The sequence below is a fragment of the Rhincodon typus genome, chromosome 18 (assembly GCF_021869965.1).
Source record: "Rhincodon typus isolate 14 chromosome 18, sRhiTyp1.1, whole genome shotgun sequence".
Lineage (NCBI taxonomy): Eukaryota > Metazoa > Chordata > Chondrichthyes > Orectolobiformes > Rhincodontidae > Rhincodon > Rhincodon typus.
In genome coordinates this window covers 13,195,926-13,220,174 of record NC_063349.1, presented here as the reverse complement: position 1 = coordinate 13,220,174, position 24,249 = coordinate 13,195,926, and the positions used below count along the sequence as shown (strand labels likewise).

General features: G+C 41.8%; 1 protein-coding gene across 1 annotated transcript; it reads right to left on the bottom strand.

Moving 5' to 3' along the window:
• Positions 1–277: 277 nt before the first annotated feature.
• tmem229a (transmembrane protein 229A) lies at positions 278–2,904 on the bottom strand. Its single transcript, XM_020527771.2, has one exon. It carries the CDS (start codon positions 2,902–2,904, stop codon positions 1,867–1,869), a length of 1,038 nt encoding a protein of 345 aa, XP_020383360.2. The 3' UTR covers positions 278–1,866.
• Positions 2,905–24,249: the final 21,345 nt, after the last annotated feature.

The window sequence follows — 24,249 nt, the reverse complement described above, 5'->3', positions numbered from 1 at the left end:
CTGCATTAATCTAAAACAACTGGTCATATTAGTTTACATTGTACACAGAGGTTATCCACACACTTCAGTAATCTGGTGTTAGGTTTTCTCCTTTAATTTTGTTCTTTAGAATTAAAATAACATTTTTTTCTGATATGCATGAATTGTATCTCTCTTCACCTTGGTCGCTTCAGTGCCATAGGTATTTGCCCCAGTTGATCTCCTGTTTGAATATGGGCAAAGGAAGGGGCGAGTGGAAATATAGCAAGCCACAATTCCCAAGCAGAGTTGCCTCTTGTAAAACATAAATCTCTATTTATTCTATTATAATTCCCAAATCAGCAGAATATGGAAGCAATGAAGAGCATGGCAGCACGAGTACAATGCAGTCCTCACACTACTTCTGTTATGTGTAATGTTTTTAATGATGCAATGTATGGATTAATTTTTGCTTAAGCTGTCTGATACAGAAGTGTACAGATATAAACTGTGGCCTTAGCTTAGCATGTTTACAGTCTTTATCAATAATTACTTATTTTATTCATTGTACTGTACTAAATGCAAAGGTGAAGCCAAATTGTAGTCTTTTTTTTAAACAAGGTATTGTAGTAACCCAATACGTCAGTGACACATGGCTGTTATCAAACAATGTCAACAAAATTATATATACTTCAAATAAAACACCACAGTACAATATTAAAATTGAACCTGTGTGGTTAACATGTCCATTGCAGGAACAGTGTCATTGATCTTGTAGATTTGAACTCCGCTCTTGCAACTCTGTGTTCGAGAAGTCGTGCAGCTCTAGTGCAATCTTTACAATCCACATTGGGTACGTTTTAATGAAATTAATAAGTTTCTACATAATGTGAACAATTGAATTTTTTTAAAAAAAAAGTAGTGTACATTCAGCTCTTCCAATTAGAATTATGAACCTTAATATTCAATGTATTAAAGTGAGCGTGTGCCTCTCATCGGCAAGGTCTTTCATAGGTTAGGAAAAAACAATTGTCTGTTCTATTAGCCACCACATTTGGCTAAAAAAACTAAAAATACTGTGACGTATATAGAACACATGCTGAAGTACAGTAGTAAGAAACTAATTCTATTATTCACGTTCAGAAATTTCTGAATTCAGATAGTGGTGTATTAGTTAGTACCACACCAGTCATTCTGATCCTAACGGGACTCAGTATCACCTCATCCTAAATTAATGACGTTTTTTAAAAAAGACCACTGCAGCTGCCTTTTTTATTGACTTGATACTGGTTGGTATTTTTTAAAAATAGAAATTGATCTTTTAAAAATGGTTTGAGCTGCTAATCCTATGATCAGAAGTAAGTGATTTCCGAACTGATTTGGTATTGCAGCAGCGGTTGTGCTGGCAGTGATTTTCCTGCACAGGGTCATGATAAACCTTTTTTACCAAAACTGACCCACTGAGCAAAAGAGTTTCACAATCCCACAACAAGCAGCACTTGCTGCTGAATCTACCATAGCCTGATGTTTAACCTACAAACACATTAAAAGTGAGAGTAGAAATGGATTCTAAAATTGCTTCACAATCTTGATCTTTAGAATGTAATCTTCTGGTCACAGAGGAGCCCCATTGAGGATTTTTTTTTCTGCAAAAGTGGAATGTGTAACGAGCAGCTAATCATCAATTTCTTACAATTTGAAGATTGCTACGAATGGAAACATGCATTTATCTGGAAACGGGGCGCTCTTCAGTTTGTTAGTGGTTATTGTATACGGCTGTCTACACAGATCATATCCAAAATTAAAACATACAGCAGTAACTCTGTATCGTGTATTTAAAAAGTCTCCCCATGGTTACTGAAATCTCCTAGTTTCAGATATATTAAAAAGAGAAGCTCGGCGCTGCGGTTAAGTTGTTGTGCTTTTCCCATTAGTATAAATCGTCTTAGAGTTTTTGCGCTTGGCATAGTGGACACGTAGTAAGACATTAGACAGCACATCCTGGTAATAGCTGAGCAGCAACCAGCCGGGTAAGTACATCAATGTGATGAGGCCCATGAAATTGAGGGGATAGTGAGAGTAATCCCAAGAGCAGGCATCGTACAGGCGGAGCCCGAGTCCCCAGGTGAGCTCCCAGGTGTAGATGCAGAGGATGTAGACGGGCAGCCTCTGCCAGGTGTTCCAGCCCCAGCGGTAGTGCAGCTGGAAGTAGAGCTTCTCCACCGCGAAGCTGCAGCTGCCGTACATTAGGAAGGACCAGAGCGAGGTGTGGCCCAGCAGCCGGCCGTCCGCCGCCTCCACCAGGTTGAAGATGGAAGTGAAGACGATCTCGTCCAGGAAGCCGTGCATGCCGTAGAAGACGAAGCGCAGCGAGCCGGGGAGGCCCTGAAGCGGCGGCTGGCGCTGCCCGGGAGCCGGGCACTGACACTGAAGCCGCAGGAAGCGCTTGAGGAAGAGCTGCGAGTCACACAGGGCGAGCAGGTAGTGGAGCAGCAGTAAGCTGGTTCGCGGCTCCCCGCCGGCCCCTAGCGTCGCCAGCGCGGTCTGCAGGCTCACGTACGCCGACGGGTAGAGCAGCAGGTGGAAGAGCAGCGGGCGGCGCTGGAAGAGCCTCTCCTGCAGGTACAGCCTCTCCAGGGCCAAGTGAGCGAGCGAGTGCAGCACGCCGAGGTACGGCGACGAGAAGCCGAGCATCTTCGGGTCGCTGGTGCTCACGAAGCGCTGCGCCGACGACAGCACCACGTCCAGGGCGATGCCGTGCATCCCGTAGAAGTACAGGCGCATCCATGTGGGAAGGCACGGACCGGTGCGGACGCCGCTTTCAGCACCGGACAGATCCTGGAGCCGGCCCGGGCCAGGGCTAGCGGGCTGGCGGCTCTTGGTGCCGCTCGGAGCCGGGCGATCCGCCGATGGCAGCCGCTGAGCCTCGCGCCGTTTGCTGTTCATGATCCTTTGCTGCTGTACCGTGCAAATGGGCTTTTCCAATACCTCCAGCAAATTACCCACGCCCTCTTTTTTTTCAGGGAAAAGCAAATAAAAAATATAATACACCGCTCTTTGCGAAGAAATAAACACGGATGCGCAAACAAAAAACAGAACCTAAACAACTAGCTCATATTGTCCTTTAAGAAGGTTAGGAGCTTTGCTGAAACATTGAGCACTGGTTACCTGGCAGCAGCTGTAACTCAAACTACAACCCTGCTGTTTGCAGCAGCCTCAGCTAATGCAGACGTAACGTTTGCACTCAACACGTCGCACCTCAGACGCAGTTATCTTCCTCCCTCCTCCCTCTAAATTTCCCTCGAACCCAGCAAGACCTACAATGCAATATCCTCCTACTTCGCCCCCCATCAGTTTTTGTACCGTTTCCCTGGGCATTTTGCTTTTTTTTTAATGGTAAATCCTGCGCACGCCCCATCGTACTTAAAACGTACACGCTATTTTGCAGGAAACGACAGTTTCTTCCCCCCCCCCACCACAACGTTTCTCCACTTTGATACCCTGCTTGGAAATTGACCAACGCCACCTCAAGTTATATTTGCATTTTAAACGACAGCCTCAAGAGGGTGTAAAGGGTTTTCTGAAGAAGCGTCTACGCCCGAAACGTCAGCCTTCCTGCTCCTCTGATGCTGCTTGGCCTGCTGTGTTCATCCAGTTCTACAGCTTGTTATCTCAGATTCTCCAGCATCTGCAGTTCCTACTATCTCCAGCTTCAAGAGGGGTTCAGACTGTGTGCAGGTATCTGATTGGGCAGAATAATCCCATGGGTTGTGGAGAATGCATCTGTTTAAATTCACCAAGGACTTCACTTCCAGTTCTGAGGAAGGGTCACTGGACCCGGAAACTCTGGTTTCTCTCCACAGAGGCTGCCAGACCTGCTGAGCTTTTCCAGCAATTTCTTTTGTGTTTCTGCCAAAAGAGCAGTTTAAGGTTTTAGAATCTTTGGTTCCAATTGACAAACACCATGCATTGGCTTTATTGAGATAGCTTTACCAGTTTTTCTGTACACATCAAAATTGCCCCTTTAATCTATTTGTAGAGGTTGTTACAGAATAGTGTTTAGTTACTTTGCTGGACCCCAGAAATGAGAAGAGAAACTCAGCAAGTTTTGGGAGGTGGTCAGGTTTTGTTTCCACTTTTTGATGTCAAACCTGTGCAGATTTTCACTATTACACTTTCTTGGATATTTATCAAATCCCTGAAAAAGTTTTCATAAATCGATTAATTAAACAACGCATGAACCAACCTGCTGAAATTTGCTAAAACTTACTCACTCATCAAGAATGACCTCCTGGGTTCATTTTCCTTGCTTGTTGAAACCTGTGTTGTGCAATGGGAGTTCTGTCACAGAGTCATAGAGACATACAGCATGGAAACAGCCCCTTCAGTCCAACTTGTCCATGCCGACCAGATATCCTAAATAAATTTAGTCCCATTTGCCACCATTTGGCTCATTTCCCTCTAAACCCTTCCTATTCATATACCCATCCAGATGCCTTTGAAATGTTGTGATTGTACCAGCCTCCACCACTTCCTCTGGCTGCTCAATGTTGCCCCTCAGGTCCCTTTTAAATCTTTCCCCTCTCACCTTAAACCTATGCCCTTTAGTTTTGGACACCCCACCAGGGGGAAAAGACCTTCTCTATTTACTCTATCCATGCTCCCCATGATTTTATAAACCTATAAACGGTCACCCCTCAGCCTCTGACCCCCCCAGGGAAAATAGTACCAGCCTATTCAGCCTGTCACTATAGCTCAAACCCTCAAACCCTGGCAATATCATTGTAAATCTTTTCTGAACGCTTTCAAGTTTCACAACATCCGTTCTGTAGGAGGGAGACAGAATTGCGCACAAAAGTGGCCTAACCAATGTCCTGTACAGCTGCAACATGACCTCCCAACTCCTACACTCGATGCACTGACCACTATCCTATCTATCTGTGACTCCACTTTCAAAGAACTATGAACTCCAAGGTCTCTTTATTCAGCAACAATCCCCAGGACCTTACTATTGAGTGTATAAGTCTTGTGCTGATTTGCCTTTCCAAAATGCTGCACCCCACATTTATCTAAATTAAGCTCCATGTGCCACTTCTCAGACCATTTGCCCATTTGATCAAGTTCTTGTTGTAGTCTGAAGTAACTTTCCTCACTGTCTATTACACCTACAATTTTGGGGTCATCTACAAACTTATTAACCAAACCCTCTATGTTTATATCAAAATCATTTATATAAATGACGAGTGGACTGAGCACCGATCCTTTTGGCACACTGCTGGTCACAGGCCTCCAGTCTGAAAAGCAACCCCCTACCACCACCCTCTGACTTCTAGCTTCGAGCCAGTTCTGTATCCAAATGGCTAGTTCTGTCTGTATTCCATGTGATCTAACCTTGCTAACCAATCTACTGTGAGGAACCTTGTTGAACATCTTACTGAAGTCCAGAGATAGTAGGAACTGCCGATGCTGGAGTCTGAGATAGCAAGGTGTGGAGCTGGAGGAACACAGCAGGCCAGGCAGCATCAGAGGAGCAGGGAAGCTGACGTTTCGGGTCTGGACCCCTACTGAAGTCCATATAGTCCACCGTTGTGCCCTCATCAATCTCTTTCGTTACTCCTACAAAAAAACTCAATTAAGTTAGTGACACGTGGTTTCCCACAGACAAAGCCATGTTGACTATCCCTAATCAGTCCTTGCCTTTCCAGATACACGTAAATCCTGTCCCTTAGGATTCTGTCCAACAACTTACCTACCTCTGATATCAGGCTCACTGGTCTATAGTTCGCTGGTTTTTCCTTACCACCTTTCTTAAATAGTGACACAACAGTAGCAAACCTCCAGTCTTCTGGCACCTCACCTGTGCTTATCCATGATACAAATATCTCAGCAAGGGGCCCAGCAATCACTTCCCTACATTCCCACAGTGTTCTAGGATACACAGGATCAGGTTTGGGTGATTTATCCACCTTTATGCATCTTCAGCCATGTAGAACCTCCTCCTCCATAATCTGGACATTTTTGAAGATGTTGCTATTTATACCCCCACATTCTATATCTTCCATATCCTTCCCCACTGTGAACACTGATGCCAAATACCCATTTGGAGGTCAAGGAGGAATTAGCAATCAGACGTCACTTCAGCATGTCAAGTTGACTCATACATCAAGCTGAAATGTGAGCTCTTTTTCTCTTCCTATAAATGCTGTCTGATCTGCTTTGTTTTTATTTCTAAAGTTTTCTGGATTCATCCAGGAAGAGTAGGCAAGTTGTCACCAAGAAGGGAACATTCCCCAAAGCCCAAGCGTGCCAACAATGATTAGGACACATAGATAGGAGAGCTGGATGAATGGATGCTACTCCCCTTTCATCATATGAAAGTAATGAGGATCAGAGGAACCTTGATGTGCATGTCTATAGATCCTTGAAGCCAACAAGACAAGTAGACAATGTAGTTAAGAAGGCATATGGAATACTTGCCTTTATTGCTCAAGGCATTGAATACAACAGCAAGGAGGCTATGACGGAGCTGTATACAATGTTCGTTAAGACACAACTGAAATATTGTGTGCAGTTCTGTTTGCCATACCATAGGAAGGGTGTGGTTACACTTGAGAGGGTGCAGAAGCAATTCACCAGGATGTTGCCTGGGTGGAGCAATTGAGCTATGAAGAGAGATTTGATGAGCTAAAATTGGTTTCCTTACAGCACAGATGGCTAAGGGGGTGATCTGATTGAGGTGAAGAAAATTCTGAAGTGCACAGACAGGGTAAATAGGGAGAAATTTACCCTAATCGTAGAGGATCAATAACCGGGGGCAGAGTTTTAAGGTAAGGAGAAAGAGGTTTAGCAGTTATTTGAGGAAAAAGAAATCACAAGAGGGTTATGGGTATCTGGAACTCACTGCCTAAAAAGGTGACCGAGACAGGAACCCTGAAGACATTTAAGGACTATTCAGATAAGCATTTGAAATGTAATACCATACAGGGTCTATGGGCCAAGTGCTGGAAAATAGGATCAGATCAGATGGATGTTTGATGACCATGTGGATGTGATGGGCTGATAGGCCTCTTTCTAGCCTGTAAGAACTCTATGACTCTGTGGCTTTATTATATATGGAAGAATGGGTGTTGTTCCGAAAAGTACTTTTAAAAGTATCTGAGGTCTGGGATAATATTCCTTTCTCAGTCAGTACCTTTACAAATAAATTATCATCTCATACTTACGTTAATATTTGCTCTTGGCATGTTAGTATTACTGACAAGGCCAACATTTATTGCCCATTCCTAATTGTTCACAAGAGGTAATGGTTAACCACCTTCCTGAACAGCTGTAGTCCATGTGGTATAGGTATATCCACAGTATTGTTAGGGTTTCATGATTTTAACCCAGCTGTAGTGAAGGAATGATGATGTCCTTCCAGGTCTTGATGGTGTATGGCTTGGAAAGAACTTGGAGGTGGCAGTGTTCCCCTCTGTCTGCTGTCTTTTTTGTGGTAAATTGTAGAGGCTGTGGTTTTGAAGGGTGCTGTCAAATGACCCAGGGTAAATTGATGCAGCACTGTTGCACTATGCATCTGTGGTGTGGGAGTGAATATTTAAGGTAGTCAAGTGATGCTGATCAAATTGGCTTCTTTATCTTGGAAGGTCTCTAAGCTTCTTGAATGTTGTTAAAGCTACCCTCATCCAGGCAAGTGGAGATTATTCCTTCACAATCCTGACTTGTACTTCGAAGATGGTGGACAGGCTTTGGGCTGCCAGAAAATGAGTTACTCACTACAGAATTCCTTGTCTCTGACCTGCTGTAGTCCAGTTCAGGTTCTGATAAATGGTAAACCCCATGACATTGATAATGAGAGATTCAGCAATGGTAATTCTGATAGTATCAAGGAGAGATGGTTAGGTTTATTCTTGTTAGAGATGGTCTGGCTTTTGTGTGATTGAATGTTGTCCAGGTCTTGCTGCATGTGGACATTGACTGAGCAGTCATCAGCAAACATCTCCTCTCCTGACCTTGTGGTGTAAGAAAGGTCACTGATGAAGTAGTTGAAGATAGGATACTACGCTGAGGAATTCCTGCAGTGATGTCATGGGGCTGTAATGATTGACCTCCAACAACACAACCAAGACTTTGAATTCAATTTTTTTTTGTATGCACCAATGTAATAATAACAATGATGGTGTTTCAAACCAATAATTAAATGTGAGGAAATTTGGGATATCTTTGACTTAATAATATGCTATTCTTAACATACGTGATATCATTCCTTTAATCTTCTACTCTGCTTTTATCTTAGTTATAGCCAACATTAGTTAATCTGTCTAATTGGCATTTCTATTTAGTTAAAGCCCTTAATTTAATACTTCCCACTGCCATTCATTTTGATTGTTTGGAAATTGGATCCACAGATGGATTTATTTTTGACCAAGTCCATGATGGGAAGGTTGGCACGGCTACATAGGAGAGCTGCTGAGCTGTTGTGAAAAGTTGGGAATCTTATCTTGCTCACACACGGTAGCTAAGTCCTCTTCGGATAATTCATATGCTGTATTCGGCAAGTGAACTTACGCAACTTAAAACAAAAGTCTTAACTCTGTTGCCATTCCTTCAGCTTCAGCAATGCATGGCAACTATTTGTCTACCATGTTCCTGGAGGCACTAAAATTAATGCTCAAGATAAGATGGTGATATTCATGCAAACTGGAACATTTCATCTCTATTTAATATTCCAATCAAAAAAAGTCCATCCCTATGATGTGAGTTGCAATAGTTGCTGTAGCCCCACTGCCAAATCCATCCATGCTAATCAGTTCTAGGCTATTACCTTCAGAATGATGGAGGGACTATTGACACCAGTGTGTGAAGCAATGATTCGTAGGTTATGCTTTTAATTTATCAACTCATGACTAAAACTTCAGCAAACAGAATCTCATTAATGCTGTACAGTAAGGTTATGTCTCCAGATATATGCATTGCTCAGTCCTTTGAGTATAGGAGTTGGGAAGTCTTGTTGAAATTGTACAGGACATTGGTGAGGCCTCTTTTGGAGTACTGTGTCCAGTTCTGGTCATTCAGTTGTTGGAAGGATATTATTAAGCTGGAGAGGGTTCAGAAGGGATTTACCAGGATGTTGTTGGGTATGGAAAGTTTGAGTTATAAAGAAAGACTGGATAGGCTGGGACTTTTTTCATTGGAATGTAGGAAGTTGAAAAGTGACCTGATAGAAGTTTATAAAATCATGAGGGGTATGGGTAGGGTAATGGCAGGTGTCTTTTCCCTAGGATGGGGGATTTCAAAGCTAGTGGAGACATTTTTAAGGTGAGAGGAGAGAGATTTAAATATGACACAGGGGCAATTTTTTTACACAGGATGGTTCGCATGTGGAATGAACTTCCTGAGTAACTGGTGCATGTGGGCACAGTTACAATGTTTAAAAGACATTTGGATAAATACATGAATAGGAAAGGTTTGGAGGGATATAGGCCAGGAAGAGGCAGTTGGGACTAATTTAGTTTGGGATGATATTTGGCATGGACTAGTTGGACTGAAGGGTCTGTGTCTGTGCTGGATAGCTCTGTGACTCTATGACTGTATGAATGGTGGATAGTTACACAATGTAAGTTGTATAGGTGACAGCAGTTCCATTTATTCGCCAGCAACGATTAATGGGGAGGTTCTGATGGTCTTCATTCTGACCCATTTGACTGTGTGGAGTTTGCACGTTCTCTCCGTGTCTGTGTGGGTTGCCTCTGGCTGCTCTGGTTCCCTCCCACAATCCAAAGTGCAAGTTAGGTTGATTACTAATGCTAAATTGCCCATAGTGTCTAGGGATGTGTAGGCCATGTAAATTAGCCATGGGAAAGGCAGGGTTACAGGGATAGCGTGAGGGTCCGGGTCTGGGTGGAATATTCTTTGGACGGTCAGTCCGACTCAATGGGCCGAATGACTTTTTTCCATACTGTAGGAATTCTATGATTGATTTGTGTCAGGTGCTTCCAAATGTCAATTGCCTATATGGCCCAGAGAGGAACCTGGTGCTCAAGTAGTAGCATGGGAGCTGTCAGAAGGAGGGAGCTGCCTCACTATGGCATAAGCATCAAAGGCAGATGGCAGCCCTTGTGGAATCTTCTATCAAGCAGAGTAGATGAAGGAACACAGGAGGGGGCACCATGAACAAAAGTAGCCAAATAGCCAAATGAATGGCATGATCCTGACTTGGAACACAAAGAGGTATTGGAAAAATGTTTTACGATCGGGAAATATTTATAGAGTTGGTTCCTGAGTTGAATCAAAGACCTGTGTACTAGGCTGTTTGTAATTTGCAAACAGCCTTACTGCTCTCCTCAGCCCCTTAACAAGCTTCTGAAAGAGCTTACAGGGTAATTGACAAGCTCTTGTCATCACAGCTCTGCACTTGCCTTGAAAATTGTAATCAAGCGTGCGGCAAGGCATGCCAGGAGCAGAACCAGGCATAATTAAAAATGCAGTGTCGCCCTGGTGAAGCCACAAAACAGGATTACTCGCATGCAGATCTAAGCTCTATTGTTCTGCCACATGCAGTCACAAACACTGGTGGACAGTTTTAAACAACTCAGTGGAGGAGGAAGCTCAACAAATATCCCCATCTGCATTGATGAGGGTCAGTGCAAAAGATAAGGCTGAAACATTTGCAGCTATCTTCAGTCAGAGGTCTTGAGTGGATGATCCAACTTGTTTGAGATTGCCAGCATCACAATGCCAATCCTCAGCCAATTTGATTCATTCCATGAGACATCAAGAAATGGCTGGAGACACTCAACACTGCAAAAGCTATGGGGCCTGACAACATTCTGGCAATATTACTGAAAACTCATGCTGCAGGACATGCCTTGTCTCTAGCCAAGCTGTTTCAGTACAGCTACAACACTGGCATCGACCTGACAATGTGGTAAATTGCCCAGGCATGTCCTGTACACAAAACGCAGGACAAATCTAAACCCAGCCAATTATCACCCATTTGTCTATGCTCAGTTGTCAGTAAAGTGAAGGAAGGTGCCTTTAACAGTGCTGTCAAGCAGTTCAAGAAGGCAAATCACCACCACCTTCGCAAGGGAATCTAAGGATGGATGATAAGTGTTGGCCCAGAAAGTGATGTATGAGTTAATTAAGAAATTAAAATTCCAACACACCCAGTGGTCTCAGAATACTGAGATGCCAACCAGGAGCACTACAGCACCGCAGCATCCAATCTCAACTCCACAGGAGATTGAAAATCTCGGCCCTGGAACGACATGAAGGAAATTATTTTCTGTAAGCCCATGAACTGTACAATCATGTTAATCTCATCATTTGCTGTATATTTTTTCTTCAAAGTTCAGCTTCTAGCTTCTTGTTGATAAACTTGCAACTGCATTCCTTAAAAGGAAAATAGCAGTTGATTGAACCCACAAGAATTGGAGTCAAAAATTAGGTATCTGTTCAATATTACATTTTACTTCTGCTGTCCAGAAATATATATAAGCAATATTTAAATTTTCTCTTAATATTTATTACAAAAAAGATCCAGAGGATTTATCATTTTTGTCAATAGATTCCCATGTCCCTGATTTTTTTTTACAGTGTCACTCTCAAGCCGTTCCAATAATATCATTTTTGTCAAGTCCCTTCAAAGATTTGGGTCTGGAAGATGTGATGTGGATTCAGTCACCAACATTCATAAAAAGCGTCAATATTGGTTGTGATTCAGAGCCTCCAAGCCAGAAGATCATTGGTTCAAATTCTACCAGCAATACGAGCACTAAATCTAGGCTAACTCTTGAGTACGGTACTGAAGTACTGGCTGTCACATGTTCTAAAGTATAACAATTACTTCATTTTGTGACATCTGTTGTTGTGAAAGGCGCTATGTAAATTCAAGTCTTCCTTTTATATTCACCAAGTCACAAATCAAAGAACATTAGTTGCTAGGAGAAGCATCTCAAAATAGAATCTGTTACATCGTGCCTTCTGGGTCCCAATTCACAGTGCTAAGTCCAGAGACTTAGAATCTGTGGTAAGAACCAAAGAGGAAGCATTTTTCTTGCAGACAATTGTTACTTGGTCTGATCACTTACCAAACAACGTCAGGTAGTGCAACAGTTGGTTCACATTACTTCAGTACTAGTATTTGGGGAAGAACAAATTGAAAATGCAAAAGGCCACTATGAGCTGGGAGAGTCCTGTTTTGGCAAATGGGAGAGTTCAGAAACACAAAAGCAAGAACTGAACCCTGATGGATATGTTTCAGAGATAGTAGGAACTGCAGATGCTAGGCCCAAAACGTCAGCCTTCCTGCTCCTCTGATGCTGCTTGGCCTGTTGTGTTCATCCAGCTCTACACCTTGTTATCCCTGATGGATATGTGTTTGGGCCACAGCCATGATGAATGTTAACCCTGGCCACCCCCTTCAAAGACAAAATGCTGAAAAGCTTTGCCATTGGAATTCCTCCAGCTTCTTAGAATAAATCCTTAGGCACTTTCTGTGAAACCTTTGTGGAACCAAGATGTGTTGGAATTCAGCTTTTAATGACCAGAAATATTTAAATGCGAGTGTTATGAAGAATTTCTCTCTACTTAAAAGGTTAATATTTGTAATGTTAAACACATAAATGTTTTAAACTTTTCTAATTGGTCTATATGCATTTTGATGTCCCACTTTTAAATTTCTCAACAGTTTATTAATTGGAACAATCTCTTTTGCTGCTTTTAATCTTACTTCAAGCAACAAGTTTAGTGCTTATGGTCAAGTCCGACTTATTCATTGCTATAGCAACAGCTTAATTTAACTAAGCTGCTACTATAATTGCACTGACTGAGTCTAACTCCTCCTCTCAGTGAGTGGCAATGGACAAAAAAGGCCATTAGTTGATTGATGTAGCTGACTGGAATAGCATCATTCAAGATACTAGGAAGAGGTCATTGGGTACAAAGCATAGTTAACTAGTTTCTGGCTGTCTGGGCAGTTTGCATCAGACCTTATAATGTCCTCACTGGAAACATAGCTTTCAGCAAAGCATGATGGATCAGTGGTTAGCACTGCTGCCTCACAGCGCCAGGGACCTGGGTCCGATTCCACCCTCGGGCCACTGTCTGTGTGGAGTTTGCACATTCTCCCTGTGTGGGTTTCCTCCTGCAGTCCAAAGATATGCAGGCTAGGTGGATTGGCCATGCTAAATTGCCTGTAGTGTTCAGGGATGTGTAAATTATGGGGGATGGGTCTGGGTGGGATGCTCTGAGGGTCAATATAGACTTGTTGGGCCAAAGGGCCTGTTTCCACAGTGTAGGGATTCTATGATAAAGTCCTTCACTTCACTAAGATCCTGTGACTGTGTTTTGTACTCTATACTGTCAGGAGGATGGATGCAAATGGTACAAACACACTAAGAACAATACATGTCCAGTTACCTGAATATTGTAGAAATAAAGTTTCACCTGTGTTGTAAGTACATATTTTCCATAAATTGCAACTTTGAAGAATTAATGTGAAATAATAATTGCAAGATTTCAAAGAATACCTTATGTCAACCAGTCCACAAAGGCTTGATATTAAAGAAAGAAACAAAGAACTGATCAAGTAGGCCTGATTAGGTCCATCCTTGGACATTGTGGGAGGCTAGGGAAGAAATTGCAGAGGCCCTTGCAGAGATTTTTGCTTCGTCTTTAGCCACTGGTGAAGTTCCGGAAGACTGGAGGGTGGCTAATGTTGTTCCATTGTTTAACAAAGGTAGCAAAGACAAGACAGGGAACTACAGGTCAGTGAGCCTGACATCAGTGGTAGGCAAGTTACTGGAGAGGATACTGAGGGACAGGATCAACCAATATTTGGATAGTCAAGGTCTGATTAGGGATAGCCAGTACAGATTTGTGCGTGGGAAGTCATGCCTGACAAATACTTTGGAGTTTTTTGAAGAGGTAACTGAGAAGATAGATGAGGGTAAGCCAATGGATGTTGTCTATATGGATTTTAGTAAGGCCTTTGACAAGGTCTTGCACGGCAGGCTAATCATGAAGATTAGGTTGCATCGATCCAGGGAAAGCCAGCTAATTGGATTCAAAATTGGCTCAATGGTAGGAAGCAGGGAGTGATAGTTGAAGAGATAGTAGGAACTGCAGATCCTGGATAATCTGAGATAACAAGGTGTAGAGCTGGATGAACACAGCAGGCCTAGACCCTTCTCTAGGCCCGAAACGTCAGCTTTTCTCCTCCTCTGATGCTGCTTGGTCTGCTGTGTTCATCCGGCTCTACACCTTGTTATCCGTGATAGGTGAAGGTTGTTTTTGAAACTGGAGGCCTGTGACTAATGGTGTGCCACAGGGGTCAGTGCTGGGACCTTTGTTATTTACATAAATGATCTAGATGTGAATGTACAAGGCATGATTAGTAAGTCTGCAGATGACACAAAATTAGGAGGTTATCAAAAATTACAGAGGGGTCTTGATCAGATGGGAAAGTGGGCTGAGAATTGGCAAATGCAATTCAATACAAATAAGTGAGAGATGTTGCATTTTGGGAATTCAAACCAAGGTAGGACTTATACAGTAAATGGTAAGGTCCTGAGGAGTGTTGTGGAACAGAGGGACCTAGGAGTACAAGTACATAGTTCATTGAAAGTGGTGTCACAAGTGGACAGGGTGGTGAAGAAGGCATTTAGCATTCTGGCCTTCCAAATCCATAAAGAGCCCTTGTAGAGGTTCCAAATCAGTTTCATTTCAATGAGGGTTTTCTACATGTTGAGATCTGTGTTGCGTTTCTTGAGGGAAACCTTCAGGGAGTCTTTGAACACCTCCTTTATCCTCCTCTTGTTCCGAGTGGCTTCCTTAAGCTGGCCGAAGATGATTTGCTTTGGTAGTTGGAACTCGGGCATCCTAAGCATGTGGCCAACCCACCGGTGTTAGTTTTGAATGATTACGGTTTCGATGCTGGTGCTAGTGGTTACTTCAAGGATCTTGATGTTAGTATGCCTGTCTTCCCAGCTGATGGAGAATCCTTCTCAAACAATGCTGATGCTATTTATTGAGGTGATGTCTATACATAGTCCAAATATCGGAGCCATATAGAGGAGTCAGAAAATGTCTGCCTTATATATATGGATCTTGATATCAATATGGATGACACGGTTATCGAAGACTCTCATCCTGAGGTGTCCGAAGGCAGTATTCATGGATTGGATGTGGTATTGAATCTCTCCATCAATGTCAGTCTTAAGTGAGAGGTAGCTTCCCAGGTATGGGAAATGTTCCACATTTGGGAGGATTTCTCCATTGATCCTAATGGAGGGATGGACAAGACCTTGCCCTCGGGTTTGTCAGTAAAGGATTCCTTGCTATGCTTCCATGAAGGCGGTAAGCAAGGCAACGAGAGGATTATCACTGTTCTCTGCAGCAAAGATCAAGAGTCCAGAAGACCATTATTGCATGCCCAGAGTGAGGGTGCAGGACATCCTCTACTGGAGAGGAACTTAGAGTGGGAGGGGAAGGATCCAGTGGCCGTGGACCACGTCAGTACCAAATACATGTAAAAGATAAGGAAAGAGGTTCTGTTTATTCAGCATGGGGAGCTAGGCACCAAATTAAGCAGCAGAAACCTAAATCTGTTATTAAATTATAATCTGAGCCACATGCAAATACGATTATAGAAACAAATGTATGGCTCATAGTCTGCAGTGAGAAAAGTGGGTTCTAGTTTGTGATACACTGGCACCAGTACTAGGGAACTTTTTTTGGGAGGGGCTGGTGGTAGGCTGTACCATTAGGATGAGTTAGCTATTTTCCTAGTATTTGCTTGAAATTTCTAGAAACAGCCAACTTGCCCCTTCTACATTTTATTGCAGCCGTCTTTGTAGGGCTTTTAATGTTCTTTTTTATTATAGTCTGTAAATATAGATATTTAAAGCTGTTTTAAAGTTGTTTCATAATCCATTTGTGACAAGACACATAGTTAAAAATCATTATTCAGAGTAACAAAACTATTTGTGCTCTAAATTTTTTTCCTACTCACTCTCTGCTTCTTTTTTAGAGTGCAGTCTTGCAAATTATTTAAATATGTGGTGAAAATATTCATAAAAAGCAGAATACTTTCAGGTTTTCTGAAAGGACAATTAAGCACCACTCTCATTTTGAGAACGAGCATGTACTTGAAGTCAAAATGTGACTTTAAGACTCCTTGCTTCTCCTGAACTGAAATATCGAAACTTAGTTTGTCTGTTCCATTGCCCTCAGAAATGCACTGGGCTGTGATATCATTGTTTGTACAGATTAATAGAGTTCCCATCTGATTTAGACAGGTACTTAGCTCACACAGGAAATGTAGCATCGGACAGAATCCAAGAGGGAATGGGAAGGTCGGTGCAGTGTGGTTATTTTAGAGTCACAAGAGATCAATTTACAATGAGGCACATCAAGTTAGAACTGGCCCTAGTATGTTTAACATTAAGCAGTATCGAAGTGAATTTAATTACTGAAGTACCATTGGCGTTTCCAAAGCTAATTCCAGATTGGAATCATTGAATGATTACATCACAGAAGGAGGCTATTTGATCCATCAGATCTATGCTGTTTCTTTGCAAGAAAGTTAACTAGCCCAATGAGCAAATATGCAATTTTCACTGGGTTTACCATAAAGTATTTTCTCAATATCCTTCATATCTAAAACATTTCTATGACTGGAGTGTGTTAAATGATGGGATCTTTAGGAATTTTGTTAAATTGAAGACAAAAAGTAAAGATCTACTGTTGTGGAAGAAAATGAGTGCTTTCATAAATCTGCACAGATCATTTCATCAGACGTAGGATATTGTATGTAAAGGCCTGAATGTTTTATTCAGTTATTCTGTAATGAATTGTAACACCTCAGAGTCAAGGACATGTTTCTATACAGAGCCGTCAGTGAATGCTTTTAATTTGGTGTTTATCTTTTGACGTTTTGCAATGCAACAGCTGAAGCTGGTGAAACTCGATAGATGCTCCAGAGCCAATCCTCATATTGATAAGTGTGTGCATAACAATAATAGGATTCATGTCTGCTTCCTACCCACTGAGGTGTGTAGTGGCAAACATATCTCATCTCCATTTTAGAATCAAACAACTGGATTGTATTACAGTTATTTATGAAAACTGGTGTCATGACTACACAAGCGTGTACTGACTGCGTTGGTGAACTGTGCATTATGTAACTCATTTAGTCCAGCTTTAGGTTTTTTTTTGGGGTGTTTCCACTTAAAACTAAACAGCATTAAATCTTTAATTTTAAGCAAGATCAACAGTTGGTTCATCACACCAGTATTTATGAAGGTTACTGTGTAAAAGTGATACAGTTATTAAATATTAAACAGATATGAAGATTAAAAGTGGATACAGATCATACATATTATTTATCGAGGCGGTCAGGTCCAAAGAGATATTGCTGCAAGGCAGGGTCTGGGGCAAGCGGTGAAGCAAATTGCAAGAGAAAAAAGGCATACTGGATTTCCTCCTTACCAACCTGCCTGCTGCAGATGTATCTGTCAATGACGACATTGGAAAGAGTCCTTGTAGAGACAAAATTCTCACCTTCACATTGTGAATGCCTTATACCAAGTTGGTGGCAATAGTAGTGTGCTAAATGGGATAGACTTTGAATAGATCTCGCAACACAAGATGCGTGAGGCGCTGTGGGCCATCAACAGCAGCAGAACTGTACTCCAACACAATCTGTAACCTCATGGCCCAGCATATCCCCCACTTAACCATTACCATCAAGCCAGGGGATCAACCCTGGTTGAATAGAGATTGCAGAAGGGCATGAATGAGCAGTACCAGTCACACCTAAAAATGAGGAGAAGGAGGCATCACAAATATCCCTATCCGGAATGTTGGGAGAGCCCAGCACCTCAGTGCAAATAGTAAGGCTGAAGCATTTGCAACAATCTTCAGACAGAAGTACTGAGTGGTTGATCCATCTTGGTCTCCTCCAGTGTTCCCTTGCATCAGAGATACCAGTCTTCAGCCAACTCGATTCATTCCATGTGATGTCAAGAAAAATCTGAAGGCACTGGATATTGCAAAGGCTATCGGCCCCAACAACCTTCCAGCAATAGTACTGAATGTGCTGCAGAGATTACACTGAAAACACCCAATACTGGAGATCACAGTGGGTCAGGTGACATCCATGGAGAGAGAGCAAGTTAACGTTTCAACTCTAGATGACTCTTCATCAGAGCTGAAGTGAGGTGTGGAGGGGACAGCATCTATGCTATAGTTTGGGGGTGTGTGTTTGGGGTAGTGGGTATAGGGTGCTGGTAGAGAAAAGATTTTAATAGTTCATCTTTTCTCTACCAGCATCCTACACCCACCACTCTCACTTCCTTCTGATAGCCATTGATTCCAGTTTTGCTAGGGCTCTTTGATACCCCATTTGGTCAAATGCGGCTTTGATGTCAAGGACTGTCACTCTCACCTCATCTTTGGAATTCAGCTCTTTCTTTGATGTTTGAACCGATGGGGTCAGGAGCTGAGTGGCCCTGGTGGAACCCAAACTGGGCGTCACTGAGCAGGTTATTGCTGAGCAGGTGCTGCTTGATAGCACTTTTGATGACACCTTCCATCACTTTACTGTTGATCGAGAGGAGACTGATGGGGCGGTAATTGGCCTGGGTTGGATTTGTCCCATTTCTGTGTACAGGTCATATCTGGGCAATTTTCCACATTGTTGGATAGATGCCAGGGTTGTAACTGTACTGGAGAACTCAGCTAGGTGAGCTGCAAGTTCTGGAGCACAAGCCTTCAGTACCATTGCCAGAATGTTGTCAGGACTCATAGTGTTTGGAGTATCGAGTGCTCCCAATTGTTTCTTGATATTACGTGAAGTGAATCGAATTGACTGAAGTATGGTACCAGTAATGCTGGGGACTACTGGAGGAGGCCAATATGAATGAATTATATCTACTTCCAGTAATAGTGATGAAACTGTGAGGAGTTTTGTTGTCATACTTGTTTATCTTTTAAGACTTTTGCAAGTGTCCCATTCCCTTATGATTATACAATGTTGTTAAAAATATTTAATGATGTTTCAATACATTTTGAACACATTTGCTGCTATCTAATATTCTGCATACCATGCAACTGCTATCCTTTTACCCAGGGATGGTAACATCTTAACCAACTATTGAAGGGAAATTTGCTGCCTTTTGTGAAATAAAAAGTGCTGCTTTGTGTCAGCATTCGAGTGATTGGCAATGCATAACTCTACTTTTAGCTAGAAATTATTGTGATACATGTATCTTTGTTCACAAACTTACAAAAAAAGTCAGCAAAGTCTTCTAAATTCATGAATTTATAAATACATATACACTGAAGTGCACACACACCCAACAATACATATATGCACAAGCACACACATATCTAGTCTAGTTCTAAACTGCCCATGTAATGGTTTAGAAGCTGCAGATTTATCATTTTCTTGGGGGCTGTTAGAAATAGGAATCTTGGTGTAGTCAGCTATGCCCATTCCCAGTGAGTGAATAATTAGAAGTCACCCAGAGCTCCTCCTAAAGAACCATCAAAGAAGCCTGTTAAGGGGGTACTAGGGAATTGAGAACCATTTGAAAGCCAGTTCTAATGAGCAAAATGAAAACCAAGAGAGATTTGAGAAATACAACTCAAGCGCTCAGAAGTTAGAAATTTTCAAACAAACGTTAGGGACTCTTTTAGGTTTCTCAGATTTCTCACTTCTACCTGATGGGAGAACAGCTGCGCCAGTTCTTTATCAGTAAGTGGCACTGCTATGGGTAAGTAAACTGAGTGGGTGTTGGATGCAGTTTATCTCTATTTAACCAACAGCAAGCACTGAAGCTGATTTGTTGTCCACAATCCCATGTTTCCAATTAAAAAAAAGTGACTACACTTTAAATGCACTCCAGTAATTGCTTTGCTATATGCTGAGGAAATGAAAGATGCTTTATAAATGTAAATTCCTTCCTTAGGATAAATTCTCACATGAGCATCCATCGTAAATGTTATTGTAGGTCCTGGTGACCTTTTATGGAGGTAAATTTGGTACATTACGATAGACCATAACATTTTATATTTTATAGTCCTGATGCAAGCGTTTGTGACATATTGACTCAGGCTGATTTGAAATTGTGCAGCTTCGGGATGAATTTCTGAATTTGGGTTTGTTTAATTTCGGTTTTAATGGAAAATGTCAGTGCCATGCGTGCACTATAATCAGTGGATCAATTTCATGGCAGGAGTGATGGACATCTTCTTCATCAGAATTATAACTTTTATATAAGGCGTCCCCCTTCCCCAATCACAGTCGCTACAACATTCGTAACCCACTACCTATCCTGCTAAAAAGCTGTCAGAGATTGACGCTGTTGAACCTCAAAATACAAATGTAACAAATTAGAATTTATAAACTAGGACCAGGTAACTTCCTCAACTCCAAGGACACTGAAATTGACAGTAGTGTTCCAGGAACGACTCATCTAGCTCAACCTGAATCAGGAAATGAACATGGGATCTAAATGGCTCAGCTGTTCACTGCTTGATGTATTAACTTATAGTACAATAATAGCTGTTATTAGCATGAGATTCACCTCCATGTCAAACAGACCCAGGTGTTCTCATACCCAGGAGAAATATGTACCAACTTGTTCATCACTATTTCCACGCACCAGGCTCTGGTCACTAATAGGCTCTGAATTTCACCAGCTGCTGATTACTGCACAGTCACTGGTTCAATGTAAAATGTTTGATAAGGATAGCATTGAGGAGGTATTTCTGAATCAAGCTTTGTTTTGCATTATCTGAAGACAACCACCAGATGGCAACGTTGGAAGAGATGCTGTTTGAAGCATCTGGCCCGAGGCTGCAATGCTGACGCCAAGGAGCATGTGAATACCTCACATACACACCATTACACATACTATTTGTATTATATTAATAAACTATTTTAATAAACCAAATATTGTGTTCATGTTTGTGATCACTATAACATACTATTACCACAATATACTGCTCCATTAATTGGTATTTGTAACAACACATAATTGATTATTCCTGATTGCGCATAATATTAAGGACACTATTGAAACTAAAAGTTTAAATTGTTTCACAGTTTATTTCTGTAATTCAATATAATACTTCATTAAAATAGAAAATAGGAGCAAGTGTAGGCCATTTGACCTCAAGACTGCTCCGCCATTCAGTAGAATCATGGTTGATCATCCAACTTGGTATCCTGTTTCCAATCTCTCCCCAGATCCTTTGATCCCTTCAGCCCTAAAAACTATATCTATAGAGTCATACAGCATGGAAACTGACCCTTCGGTCCAACCAGTCCACACTGGTCATGTTCCTGAACTAAACTATTTCCACCTGCCTGCACTTGGCCCATATCCCTCCAAACCTTTCCTTTTCGTGAACTTATCCAAATGCATTTTAAACGTTGTAACTGTTCCTGCATCCACCACTTTCTTTGGCAGCTCATTCCACCCACGAACCACTGTCTGTATAAAAATGTTGCTCCAATGTCCTTTTTAAATTTTCTCACACTAGATTTGAACTCCCCCACCCTAGGGAAAAGACTTCTTGTCATTCACTTTATCTATAGCCCTCATGATTTTATCAACCTCAATAAGACCACCCCTCAATCTCCTGTGTTCCAGTGGAAAAAGTACTGTTGTTTCCAGCCTATTTTTGTATCTCAAACCCTCCATTCCTGGCAACGTCCTAGTAAATAGTTTCTGAACCCTCTCCAGTTTAATAATTTTCTTCCAAATAACAGGGCACCAGAACTGCACACTGTACTCCTGAAGAGGCTCATAACATCCTATACAACTTCAACATGATGTCCCAACTCCTATATTCAAAGGTCTGAGCAATGGAGGCCAGTGTGCTAAATACCTTCTTAACCACCCTGTTTACTTGTGATGCAAATTTCAAAGAAGTATGTACCTGAACCCCTAGGTCTCCCTGTTCTACAACACTATACAGGGCCCAACCTTTAATTGTATAAGGCCTGTCCTTGTTTGTATTACCAAAATGCAATACTTCGCATTTATCCAAATTAAACTCCATCTGCCACTCCTCAACCCATTGACCCAATTAATCAAGATCACTTTATGATCTTAGATAACCTTCTTCATTGTCTACCATACCACCAATTTTTGTGTCAACTGCACACTTACTAACCATGCCTCCTATTAATCCAAACCATTTATATAAATGACGAACAAAAGTGGACCCAATACCAACCCTGTGGAAGATCACTGGTCACCACCTCCCACCACCATGCTCTGTCTCCTACCATGAAGTCAATTTTGTATCCAATTGGCAAACTCACCCTGAATCTCGTGTGATCTAATTTTACTAATTATTCCACCATGCAGATCCTTGTCAAAGGCTCTACTAAAATCCAAGTAAACAATGTCTGGCACTCTGCCCTCATCAATCTTTTTGGTTACTTCATTAAAAAAAACTCCATCAATTTTGTGAGACATGATTTTCCTCCCACAAAACCATTCTGATTATCCCTAATCAGTCCTTGCCTCTCGAAATGCATGTAAATCCTGTCTTTCAGAATCACCCCTAACAACTTACCCACCACTGATGTCAGACTCATAGGCCTATTATTTCCAGGCTTCTCCTTACAGCCTTTCTCAAACAATGACACAACATTAGCCACCCTCCAGTACTTCACTTGTGTTTATAGATGATACAAATATTTCTGCAGGCACCCCACAATTTCCTTCCTAACTTCCCACAATTTCCTGGGATATGCTTGATCAGGTACTGGAGCTTTATCCACCTTTATGTGTTCTAAGACCACCAGAACTTCCTCTTCTGTAATGTGAACTGTTTTCAAAACATCAGTATTTATTTCCCTGAGTTCTCTAGCCTTCATTTCCTTCTCAACTGTAAAATATGACAAGAAATATTCATTTAGTATCTCTCCCACCTCCTGCGGTTCAACACGAAGACGACCTCATTGATCTTTAAGGAGTCTTACTCTCTCTCTCAGTTGCTGTCTTGCTCTTAATATATTTGTAGAATCTTTGGATTATCTTTAACCTTATCTGCCAAGGCTATTTTGTATCCCCTCTTTGCCTTCCTGATTTCCTTCTTAAGACTGCCCTTGAACTCTCTATACTTAAGAGATTCAGTTGATCCCAGTTGCCTATATTTAATATGTTTTTAAAATTTATTCTTGTGAACATTCAATGATTTTTCTTCAACTGCTTTCTGTGGCAGAAAATTCCACAGGCTGTCTGCCCTCTGAGTAAAGAAATTTCTCCTCATTTCTGTCCTCAATGGTTTACCCTGTATCTTTAAACAATGACTCCTGGTTGTAAAATAGTATCATTAATTGGTATTTGTAACATTATTTTTAAGAAATAAGTGCATGTTTTTTGGTGTCACCAAGCGCAGCTGTATAAAATATTGTGTTGTAAAACTCCCAACAGTGCCAGTAGAAGGCTCCATTACATCTACAGCTCTGCCCACAGTAGGTATCTCTTTGTTTTTTTCAGTAAGAGGGAGAGGTACTCGTGGAAGGCATAGCAGTGTGGAATAAAGACATTGAGAAATGTACCGGGAAATGGATGTGGATATATGGAATCAAAGCACTGATAAAGACCAAAGTCTAGAGAATACTGAAAGCTCTACAATAAGCATGTGCCCCTCAACGCATGACCCTGACAATCAGTAGCTCAGAGCACATTTCTGAGCAGGAGTTACTGCAATATGGAAACTATAATATTAAAATGCTTCTAGATGTACCAGGATATTTAAGTCATTTGCCTCCTTCTTCTTCCACTCTGTGTTATTATTTCACAGATCTTAACAAGGCTTTAAGACAGCTAGATGACATAATGATGTGATACTCTGATGTAAAAGGCCTCCATTTCATTCTCTGTGGAGTCAGCCAGTCTTTTGAAAATCAGTTGGACAGACAATCAGCATCAGAGGAGCAGGAAGGCTGACATTTTGGGCCTAGACCCTTCTTCAGAAATGGGGGAGGGGAAGGGGGTTCTGAAATAAATAGGGAGAGAGGGGGAGGTGGATAGAAGATGGATAGAGGAGAAGATAGGTGGAGAGGAGACAGGCAGGTCAAAGAGGCGGGGATGGAACCAATAGAGGTGAGTGTAGGTGGGGAAGTAGGGAGGAGATAGGTCAGTCCAGGGAGGACGGACAGGTCAAGGGGGCAGGATGAGGTTAGTTGGTAGGAGATGAGGTTGGGGCTTGAGGTGGGAGGAAGGACAGGTTAGGGAGGCGGGGACGAGCTGGGCTCGTTTT